At 37.7% G+C, this 11623-nt stretch overlaps 2 protein-coding genes across 2 annotated transcripts; one reads left to right on the top strand and one right to left on the bottom strand.

Annotated features, from left to right (window-relative positions):
• The first annotated feature begins 2659 nt into the window (after positions 1-2659).
• LOC131447763 (apolipoprotein A-I-like) lies at positions 2660-4451 on the top strand. Its single transcript, XM_058619797.1, has 4 exons — positions 2660-2713; positions 2817-2870; positions 3535-3685; positions 3771-4451. Exons 2-4 carry the CDS (start codon positions 2831-2833, stop codon positions 4348-4350), a joined length of 771 nt encoding a protein of 256 aa, XP_058475780.1. The 5' UTR covers positions 2660-2713; positions 2817-2830; the 3' UTR covers positions 4351-4451.
• A 542-nt stretch (positions 4452-4993) lies between these two features.
• Positions 4994-10999, bottom strand: tomm40l (translocase of outer mitochondrial membrane 40 homolog, like). The gene is made up of 10 exons (XM_058619798.1): positions 10897-10999; positions 9589-9800; positions 9059-9126; positions 8408-8500; positions 8218-8319; positions 7741-7846; positions 6956-7078; positions 6559-6635; positions 6262-6364; positions 4994-5745 (listed from the first exon to the last, which is right to left on the bottom strand). Exons 2-10 carry the CDS (start codon positions 9797-9799, stop codon positions 5606-5608), a joined length of 1023 nt encoding a protein of 340 aa, XP_058475781.1. The 5' UTR covers position 9800; positions 10897-10999; the 3' UTR covers positions 4994-5605.
• Between the last annotated feature and the right edge of the window lie 624 nt (positions 11000-11623).

The raw sequence follows: 11623 nt of genomic DNA, 5'->3' as shown, positions 1-11623 counted from the left end.
GTGCTGTGCTGTCACCTCTGCGTCCACATGACAGTAGTGTTAATGATGCTTTGTCCAGGAATGATGACATCTATTGTAAAGTCAACACTGCAATCTGCTGTAATCTTAAAGTTTTCTTTGTGCTCTCGTTCTCCTGTAAATTGTAACACGTCTCAGTGTGTTTTTGTCAAGATTTAGAAGAGGAATTTTAAAAACATAAAATGTATAATATAACTTTAAACATGCTGCCTATTTTTTTTAAAAATGTTTTGATAATGTACAAACTGTAAAATTACAATGAAAAATGTAAAAACAAATACAATACTACTAATAAGCTTGATTTATATTGTGTTTTTTGAAACCACAAATGAATTGTATTATGTTTTTTGAAAAGGAAAATATGAAAGAATATGAAAAATATGAAAAGAAAAAATTCTATATAAATAATGAATACAATATCAAATACAAATACATTGATTAATTTAATTATTTACTTGCAAGATTTATTGAACTTATTGCACCACGTGGAGGATAAAGCTGTAGAAAATTGATTGATGCTTCAAACCGACTATTTGCTCTATAGCTAGCTAACTGGAAAGCTAACCCCCTAGCTAATAAGAAAGTTAGCTAACTAGAACGCCAGCTGCCTGGCTAGATAAATAAATAGATAAATGCAGCTTTTTTCATACAATTTGCCCAATATCCAGCTAATTAGAATGTTAGCTAACTATAAAGCCAGCTACCTTCCTAGATAAATAGATACATGCATTTTTATTTGTACAATTTGCTCTTTACCTAGCTAATAAGAAAGCTAACTAACTAGAAAACCAGCTATTTAGCTAAATAGATAAATGCAGCTTTATTCATACAATTATACCTAGCTAATTAGAAAGATAGCTAACCAAAGGGTTAGCTAACTAAAAATGTACCAAATCTTATGGACATTATGGAAATATTCTACATAAACAAATAACTAAACAACCTTCATCAACCATTAGAACTGTGATGAAGTCTCAGAATATAAAATAAATTAAACAGTCACCACATTTACGCTAACAGGAATAGGAATGAAAAACACCAAGGGACCATGTGAATGTGGGTGACTAATATAAAACCGTGATGCTCATTCATTCACTCATTACGCGATTGCATTACGTTCTATTTATGTCCAATTACAACTGGAACACATCATTACCAGTGTCCATTGTTAACTTCATTGTGACTTGTACTATTAAATATAAATTCTTATTTTAAAATTATATTAATTTTGTTGAGACAAACACTGTGGTTGGTTGTGTAGGTCAGTGAAATGTGGGCAGGACTTTGATCCAGCTGTTCCACACAAGCTGCAGATTATCTTCACTCAGGAGTGTTTTGTTTTTCCCCACTGACGCACTGATAACACAGATGAGCTCAGGAGAAAATAATAATCAACATCCTACTGTTTTCATGTGATGCACACACAGAGACAATGACACTCAGAGACAAAGAGGTCTCAATCACTAAGATAAAGAACCAAAAACGTGATGAGCTGTTGTTTACATTCACTGGATCAATGGAGGAACAGTGAATACATAATTTAAGTACAGTCTAAATCCATTGTGAGAGAGGAATTCTTCAAATTTCCTACTTTATTTTCAATATTTTTTGTATGTGGTTGTGTAAATATTTTAGCCGCAATACAGTGATAAAGATTCTCTAACCTTTTCATGATGACTGTTTTAGATTTATGATGTCACTAGAGAGTTTATTTCGAAACCCTTATCTCTGAATCAAAATAGTCCATAAAATTTGGATGTTAAACAAATGACAATTTCAGAGTATTTTTCTTTCTTTCTATTTAGCTAGGTATCTTTCACATTCAACTCACTTTCTGGTTACATAACTTTCTTGTTAGCTATCTTTGTAGTTAGCCGACTTTGTTGCGAGCCAACTTTCTGGTTAACTTGTTTTTTAGTTACCCAACTGTCTTATTACCTAGCTTTCTAGTTAGCTTAATTTCTCTGTATTGTATTACATTACTGTATCTTTTTATTTTATATTTCAACCCAGTCCTACATTTAATTTATATATGATATATTAACTTCTTTCACCTTTTAATACTTAAATCTCTCTTTTTTAATGTCTTTTTATGACTTGTCACAAATGAAACAGCATATTCAGCCTTCCCCCCCCCCCCCCCCCCCCCCAAGTTCTGCCTCTGTGTTGTTTTGAAATGTTTAGTACAGCACTTGAATGAATCTGCCTTCGTGTATGAAAGTGCTACATTATCCACCTGTGCCATAACATATTTGAATATCTGGTCAAACTGTTAGTGGTTGTGTTAGTGGCATTGTGGGTAATGTAGGCATTTGGACAGAAGAGACAAAAATTTGAGAAAAAAATGTTCATGATTGAAATGAACGATCATATTATAACAGTAACAATACAATAAATAAAGTCTATCAATGTATGTAAAATATTTGAGATTCATTTTTAAATTCAATGATCTTTAATGTATGTTTCTGTTGTACAGGTGTTGTACGTGATGCTGTGTGAGCATAAATAAAGTGTAAATGTTGACCCTGCACTGACTCATAACCTGACGTGGAACGACAGCAGTGACGAGAAGTCGTCCAGCGCGGCAGCTGAAGCAGGACTTTACCCTCGAACGTTGCTATAAAAACTGTGTCTGAGCTTCCGTCTGCACCACAACAGTCATCAGAGAGACAAAGAAACAAGCTGCCTCTGAAAGGTAAAAACATGACATTATTCAATGTCAATGTATAAAAAGTAATTTTTTTATCTATTTTTATGTGTTTTTTATTAAATGATGAATATTTTTCTTTGTCCCGCAGAGTCAAAATCAATCATGAAGGTACTTGTGGTTCTCGCTTTTGCTGTTTTCTCTGGTGAGTGAATTTTCATGTAGGATTTAAAACTTGATCAAATTTACAAACGTCAATGCTGCAGTATGTAACTTTTTGTGATATTTTCATGAGGTTTGTTTGTTGATATTATTCTACCTGTGTTTGGTCTGCGTGAAAAGAAACAATGATTTGTTTGCTACGTCCTTCATCAGAAACAATCAGACCTGACTGAGGAGTGTTTGTGTGTATACAGCAGCAGCACAGGGACAGGCAGAGATGAGAAGCGTTTAACCCTTCAAACTGGTGAATGACTGGGTTTTTTGAGCAGTAGAATTGACCTAATGTACTTTAGTGCTGGTTTTCAATAATCCATCCGTCAGCCCACGATGCAGAGTTGTTCTACAGTTGAGTATTTAGTAATTTAGCATTTTACACTGTGTTTGGCAGTGGTCTTAATTAGCACAATATTGCTGTTGCCTCCATCTGCCTTGGCAAAAAACTCACTTCCTGTGTGCAGCGTGGGACTGTCACTGGGCGACACACCCCTACACTCAGATACAGTCATTTAAAACTGTGTTAGGTCATTTGACAATGGCTTGAATGTAAAATAATTAGAATTTATAAGTTACGTAGTACAGCTTTAAAACTTCATTTTTATTTTACATTGAACTCTGCTCTAACTTCTGCCTCCTTATTTCATCCTCAGGTTGCAACGCCAACATCCTGTGGCAGGATGCACCCAAGAGCAACCTGGAGGTGGTCAAAGATGCTTTCTGGGACTACGTTGCCAAAGCAACATTCACAGCTGAGGACTCACTGAAGCAGATCAGACAGTCTGAGCTGGGACAGGAAGTCAAGTAAGAGACTCAGTCTGATAAAGTCAATAAACATATAAAGACACTTTGTGTTTAATTTGACATGTGTTTTTTCCTTTTCTTACAGTACCAGGATCGCTCAGAGCTCTGACATGGTGAACCAGTATGTGGTCGCTCTTCGTTCTCAGGTGGCTCCTCTGTCTCAGGACTTCATGACTCAGTTCAACCGGGAGGTCGAGGACCTGAAAGCCCGCCTGGAGAAAGACCTGGTCTCTGTGGGTGAGAACGTGCAGCCCTATGCTCAGGAAGTGGTGGCTAACATTCAGAAGCATGTGGAGGGCCTGAAGAAGGACGTCGCCCCCTACGTTGACTCCATGGACCCAGAGGCGCTGAAGACCATCCTGCTGCAGAAGAGCCAGGAGCTTAAGGAGCAGCTGGACAAGAGCGCTGATGAGCTGCAGGCCCAGATGACTCCCTACACACAGGAGATGAGGCAGAAGATGGAGCAGAGCGTGGAGGAGTTTCAGAAGACCATGATGCCCATGGCTCAGAGCTTTGAGACCCAGCTGAGCCAGAAAGCCCAGGAGCTCCAGCAGAACCTGGCTCCATATGGAGAGGAGCTGAAGGCCAAGCTGGAAGCCAGCGCTCAGGACGTGCAGGCTCAGCTGGCTGCCCTGTGGGAGACCTTCTCCAAGATGACCCAGTAAACCACTGCTACATCCTGATTCTCCACGACTAATATTTATTTCCAACTCCAGCCAACGTTCCACCTCCTGTTTATTTTGTTCAATAAAACCTAACAAATCGAGTTTCTCAGTTTTGTGTCTTCAGTGTGTTTTTATGATTAAAATAAAAACCAGTTCTGCAATTTTAGCTAGATGTTCTTAGTTTCTTTTCTCCCCGCTACGACAGTAAACTGAGTTTTTGGTTTTAGGGCACACAGATCAACATTTTGTTGACAGAAGAACTAATTAATGGAATAAAGAATAGTTGCAACATACAATAGATTGAAGAATAGTTGCAACATTAAGTGATCCTTGCATTTGAGTATAAAAGGGTTGAAAATTATTTTCATAATCGACAGATTAACAAAGTACTTGTTTGGTCTGTAAAATGTCAGAAAATGTCGATCAGTGTTCACCAAACCTGGAAATGATGATGTTCTCAAATGTCTTTTGTCCACAAAGCAAAATGATTCGATTTTAATGATTTCTTTGTTATATGAAGCAAAGAAACCAGAAAATAACAAACTTCAGATTTTTCAGATAAAATGTGTCCAATTTAAACAAAACAAATCGACAACAACTGATGAATGAGTCAAGAGGTGCAGGGTGTTTTTTTTGTAAGAAATTGTATTTTTATCAGTTTTCAAGATGTGTGTATATATATATACATATACACATATACAAATATATATATACATATATATCTATATATATATATATAGATATATATATATTTTATATATATATAAATACAGGTCATGTGTATATACTGTTCCTAATGTACGTAACGTAAAAAGGCAACAAAAGCAAGGGATGGATTGTGAACATGAGTTGTGACGTGTAACACGTCTCACAGCGTGTAAACAATGATTTCATTCACTACACATTGAGACTTTACAGTAAAAAAAAAGAAGAGACAAATAAAATCAAAAAAAACACGACAGGCACTGAATTCAGTGACAAAAACAAAAGAGTTAATGTTCTACTGGTCTGCGTCGAGAGAATTCCTGACAACCACATCCTTTTAACTAACATCTGACCACACAACGATTAAAGTCGTCAGATTTATTTTTAACCTTTTCAGTGTTTCTACTCGGCATATTTACCATGAAACTTGATCTGGGATAAGTTTTAAACATGATTAAGCTTGAATCTGCTTTAAGAGGTCGAGGATGGTGTGAGGTTAAACATCAACATGACACCGTCTGTCCATCCTGTAAAAATCAAACATTCAAGTCTAACCGATGGTGGCGCCGAAGCCGCACTGGAACTTGTTCTTGCTGTGGTTGAGGAACGTGCACAGAACCAGAGAGAGCGGCAGAGGAAGTAACTTCTTTTCTAATGTTGCACCAACGACCCAGTTACTGTCTATTGAGCCTGTGAGAGAGAGAGACGGAGAAACATTGTTATATAAAAACCAAACTTCAGCAAATATATCCGTCTATTGGAAATGATGGTAAAAGCTTAAGTAAATGAAATACCCTGTTTTTATATTAACTATGAAGCTAAACTAGCAGGGGGAAAAACAGCTGGTGCTTTCCGACTGTAACACTCATTTACTAGCACATTAATATTTATATGCGTAAAATGTACATAAATGTGGCAAAATGTACTTCAACTATAGACCAGGGGTCTCAAACTCGCAGCCAGTGGACCACATGTGGCTGCCCTGATGACTTCATGTAGCCCAGAACTTAACATCAAGTTATAATGAAAATGGAATCGTGTGTGGCTGAGGCCAGTGACTCGCCTACTTTGCATCTGATTGGTCTGAGTAGTATGTGAGGATGTGGCTTATCACACAGACAAAGTGAGGTAAAGGTGAGATTTGGCATAAAAGTAAAGGATTGAACTTCTCTTTTAAATAACAACACATAGATAAGCACATCTTACCTTTAAACAGTAAATTGGCTTTAGGCATGTCTAGCTGGTAACCGAATGACACGCTGGTGTCCTGCATACGAGAGCTGGCCTCCAACTCCACACCGACCTGCAGCTGTTGACGAGCAGAGAGGACATTTACATCTGAGGGTGAAATGGGAAACACTGGACAGAACAGCAGAGCAGCAGGACAAGACTCCACACACATGTACAGCAGTCAACACACACACATACCGGACTCCATGCACACGTACTTAATGTGGAAAAACAACAGGGAGGAGGAGGAGGAGAAGAAGTAGTAGTAGTTACCTGATCATTGGCTTTGTGATAATAAGAAGCATGAGCTCCAGCTGAACCGAGCGTCAAAGTGGCAATGTAGTTATTACCTGTGAAAAAAGGAGGTTCAGATGATTCAAATAAGCAAAAATCTACAGCCCCAAAGAATCCTAACCATGGACTGGTAATAGAGCATCGGTAGCTCATCAAAACTGATTCTGGCAAAAAACTTCAAGTTAAAATCCAAAAACACACTGTGTATAACAGGAAACAACGTCTCTTTGAAACGTCAGGGTTATAAATGGATGGGAATCCAGAGTCACTTATATTCAATCAGTTTCTGCGATATATCGCTTTGGGGGTTTAAAGTGTACAGTAAACTCATACACCAAGTCACGTGACGTCCAAAGCTCTATTTCCTGCATCTCACCTGTGTATCTGCCGACGAAGGACATGACCGTCCCCTCCTCTCCTGGCCTGTGGTGATAAACAAGCTCTCCTCCCAGAGCCAGAGCGGGCGTGATGGACTGGAGGTAGTGTGTTACAACAATACCTGTGCACAACAACAAGACAAGCAGGAGGCGCTCATGTATAGATTCATGCTTTGCTTTTGTTTAATTAGAACATTGTTCTGATTGTTTAATCCACCACTTTTCAGTGTTTTCTGTCATTTTAAGCACCAAACAACTAATCAATTAGTCAAGAAAAGCTTTCTATTAATCCAGTTTGAAAATAATTGTGAGTTGCAGCCCTAAAAATATTTAATTTTACACACTTTTTATTCAATATGACCACACAGTGCAACTCTACAGTACAGTCGTAGATGATAACTCGAACTCAAACCCTAAAAAACCCACTTGAATTTAAAATATACGGCCTAGAAGTGTTGGACGTAATTACCAAGTAGTCCAGCAGAGGTTGCTGTGAGCACAGTTGTTTTTAGATTGACAGTGGAGGACAAAAACAAAATAAATTGTCCTCTTGAACGGAAAAATCACGACATTAGAGCATCTTTTTTTTCTGGTTCCACGCTGTTGATAGCAAAGTACAAATCTGCCGACTAAGCTAATGGCAGAAAATGTCATTTATTTTAAGATTAATGTGTGGATTTAATAAAATCAACATTAAATCTTTAAGTATTAATCTTTAAATTAAGATTTTTTTAACCCAGTTTGAATAACAACACGTTTGCAGCTTCACTCACTGATGACGTACCAGAGCCGACGAGGACATCTGGGTTTCCAAGTGTAACAGTTGCAGTGAAATCTTCTCCCCTGAACTCGGCGTCGCCCTGCCAGTTAACAAACTTGTTTTGTTGCGTCTGTGGACGAGAGAAATTACGACAAACGTGAATAGAAACCGTGTTATATTTGTTTAATATCAAAGTCTGCCCCTAATTTCTACCCAAGTGTGTAGCCAGAATGAGTCGAGCTTGGCTTAGACTAATGACTAAATGAATAATAATATAACTATAAATTAAGACTGTGGTTATTCAAGTTTTTATGGTTAAGTGGTTATTTAAATGATTATATTGGACAAAGGGCAGGAGGAAAAGAGGAAGCCCACAGAGAAGGTTAATGGATGTTGTGAAGGAGGACATGAGGACAGTTGGTGTAACAGAAGAGGACAAAAAGGATGACAAGATGCAGAGAGTAGAAGAAGAAAGTTGGATAAGTAAAAACCTGTAATGACCTGAAAGGCTAATTTGGATCGTATTCTTTTGGTGATCTGATGGATGATCTGGGCATTGAGGCTGCCGCTGTTGTCCATGTCCCCGACCATGACTGGAAATAACTGATCAAAACAAACCGTTCATTCATGTATCAGTGCTAAGATTTAATAATAAATGTCGTCTGACCTATGGGACGCCACGGCAGCTCACCTCTGCTGGACCCGTCTGCTTAGATCCAACGTACGTGGCACCAAACCTGTACGTAGAATCTCCCATGGTGCTCAACATCACATTGTGATTCACCTGAAACAAAAGTCAAAACATTCTAAGACCCAGTAAAGCAGATAACAGAGATTCTCCTGATATATGTTAGAAAACAGTCTTTACTTAGGATAATAATAATCTAATAGATATGCAAGTCCATTTTTTGTTGTTTTAATATGGACTGAATATTTAAATATATAGATGAACTCCATTAACATCTTCTGGTATCTTCTTTTATTTCGTGAACAGTTTCATAATTTAGTGTTTAATGATTTAGTAATAGTGACTCGTATGCCTCATATGGATAAGGGGAGTACTGGCTTTTTTCCCCCTCACTTCACACACTTAAACCAGTTAAACCAGTAGTTTGACATCTGAGCGTTCACGTTAATATTCTGTACAAACAATTAAGTGCCATGAATGCGTTTGCAGTTTATTTTCTTTAGTTTGAGCCTGGGTGGGAGTTAAGCAAACACAGCCCAGCCTTAAATTTGAGCTACAAACGGAGATAGACCTAGTTCAAGAGTTTATTCAAAAAAACAACAACAAAACAATAACAGCTTATTTTAATTCATATACTGTAAGAAAATGACTGACCTGGAAGTGGTTGCTAAGGCCTTTGTTGACAACGAGCCTGACGCCCTCCATCTGCATAGGGAAAACCTCTGCAAACAAAAACAAAGATACATTCATTATTAATCATTAAACAAGATGTAACAATACCCAATACATGTGGGTAGTATTACATCTTGTTTAAGTACAACTGCTGCTGTGTGTGTGTGTGTGTGTGTGTGTGTATATACATACATATGTGTATATGTACATATGTATGTATATATATATATATATATATATATATATATATATATATATACACATATACACATACACACAGCTTATATCACGATTACAAAAAGCTAACAGCATAGATGATCAGATTAATACACAGCAGCATACTTTTTCATTAGTAATTGCTTAATATCAGTGAGTGTTAAATACAATATATACAAATAGCTTCAAAAGAAGAGAAATGTATCAAATCATTAAATTGAAATTATATTGCTATTTTATTGGCATGTTACGTCTAAGTATTCAATCTTGTGGATTTGCCCAATTTCTGTTATTACCTTTGCATTTGCGATGACATTCATCAAACGTTCCTGGGTTTGGCAGAGGGTTCTCCGTCTCCTGTTGTCCCGATGCAGCCCCAGTTGGGGAAATCACTGGGGAAACTGAAGGCATCCCGAAGCCCGGCGGCACCGTCAACCCGGGGGCAGCAGTGCCACCAGTGGCTGGTGGTGGAGGGTTGGGGGAGCTGGCAGCCAAAACACTGCCCATTCTGAGAGGAAAGGGAAGAAATGAGCAAGTTAATAAAAAACACCCTGAGTGTCAGAAATGGTTCATATAACCAGGACTGCACCAGTTTATGTGATACATTCGTTTGTGGCTTTTAAGTGCACAGTGAACTCTTGAAATTGGTAGTGGGATGGGGGGGAGGGGTTGCCAAAATAATGTACAGAAATATTCCAGTTTTTTACTTGAGACATAAGTGCAATTGTTGTAAACAACATCCATCAAATTTAGGTTGGCATTCATTTATCAAACATATTGTCTTCGAAATTGCTTTTTTAACTGTTCAAGAGTCGGTGCTACAGAGACCGCAGTAAAAATGTGTACACACATTTGTTCTTGTCAGAATTTGAGTGGAGATAGTTTGTACTGGCACACTTGGGGTCTTGTTGCTTTTTCTTGGTGTAACAGTGAAAAGGAATTGAAAGGCACAGCAATTTTACCACGTTTATTTGTTATAACATATTTTAAAGCCAATAACTGCTGATACCAATACCATGCCGATGATATTGTGCATCCCTACAATAAACGTCAATTTCTATTACTTAAAATCAAATTTAATTCTTTAAACAGTGTCTAGAGCATCATTTGGAGGGTACAGTTCACAGTATAACGCTGTTACAGGCGACAGGCTGGGAAATTGCTTATAACGTGGTTATAATGATATAAAAATAGGTGGCGTATCCCTTTAACCTTTCACACACACACACACAATGTTCATTCATAGGAAGATAAAGCAGCGGTTAAAAACCTACACCGACTAACGTTAATTTGAAAGAAGAACGGCGCTACATAACAGAATATGTAAGAACAAACACTTGTAATTAAACAGCTTCTTATATAAACGTACTTAAGGTTATGAATGAAAGCTAACGAGACAACGTTAGCTAAGCTAGCTTCTGGCTACTTTCGTCTAACGTTTCCATCTGCGGCTCATATAATTTAAACAAAACAGCCGCTGCTACCAAAGGACAACAAACACAAACAGCCCCTGGTAAACAGCGATAGTAAAACAAACCAACATATCTCTATATTTCCCATAAAAACACAGCTTTTATCAGCACGGAGCTAACGTTGCTACTCACGTTGTAATATCCAGAGGACGATGCAGCCGGAAGTTAATCGCTGTTGCACCGAAGAAGCCGTGATGACGGGTGAGACCAGCCCACACTTCGATCGAACCACGCTGTGAATGGATGGCGGGCCATAATCCTCTAATATGACTCGCTGACACACCTGTCAGTCATTTGAGAGGCGGAGAAGTATTTTCCTAACTCAAGCACTATTGGTTGAGAGAAGCGAGGTCAAGTGTAAAGAGGCGGGACTTAAAGTTCCGAGCTCAGCGATTGGTGGAGAAGATGGACGACCGATTAATGCGCCATCTTTGTAGTGAAATGTTAAAGAAATATGTTCAAGGTCATAAAGTTTGTTGGATTTGTGTTTAAATTTCATATATTTAATACATATTTACAGTATTTCACTTGGTCTGTGTATATTCTGTGTTTTAGCTAGTGTCGTTTGTGTGTTTAGGCTTCATAAGCTTTGAGATTCTGAAAATGTATTAAGTAACAGACTTTAAAACTTATATTATCCATTCTCAACTTGTGTCCACTAGTATACAAAAGTATACACAATATAGAATAAGTTGTGTGTGTGAAAGCTATGCTGCGACAACTCAACTAAAGTTTAATAACATTGTTTTATCAACAGATAATGTACTGGATATCTAAAAGGATATCTAAAAAATGATACAAACTGTGAAACTGAGGCTTTTACTTTGGGCAAGTCATAAAATAATAAAAGAAAAGTAAA

The sequence above is a fragment of the Solea solea genome, chromosome 20 (genome assembly GCF_958295425.1).
Source record: "Solea solea chromosome 20, fSolSol10.1, whole genome shotgun sequence".
NCBI classification, from domain to species: Eukaryota; Metazoa; Chordata; class Actinopteri; order Pleuronectiformes; family Soleidae; genus Solea; species Solea solea.
The sequence above is the reverse complement of the archived record's forward strand: the minus strand, read 5'-3'. Positions and strand labels throughout refer to the sequence as shown.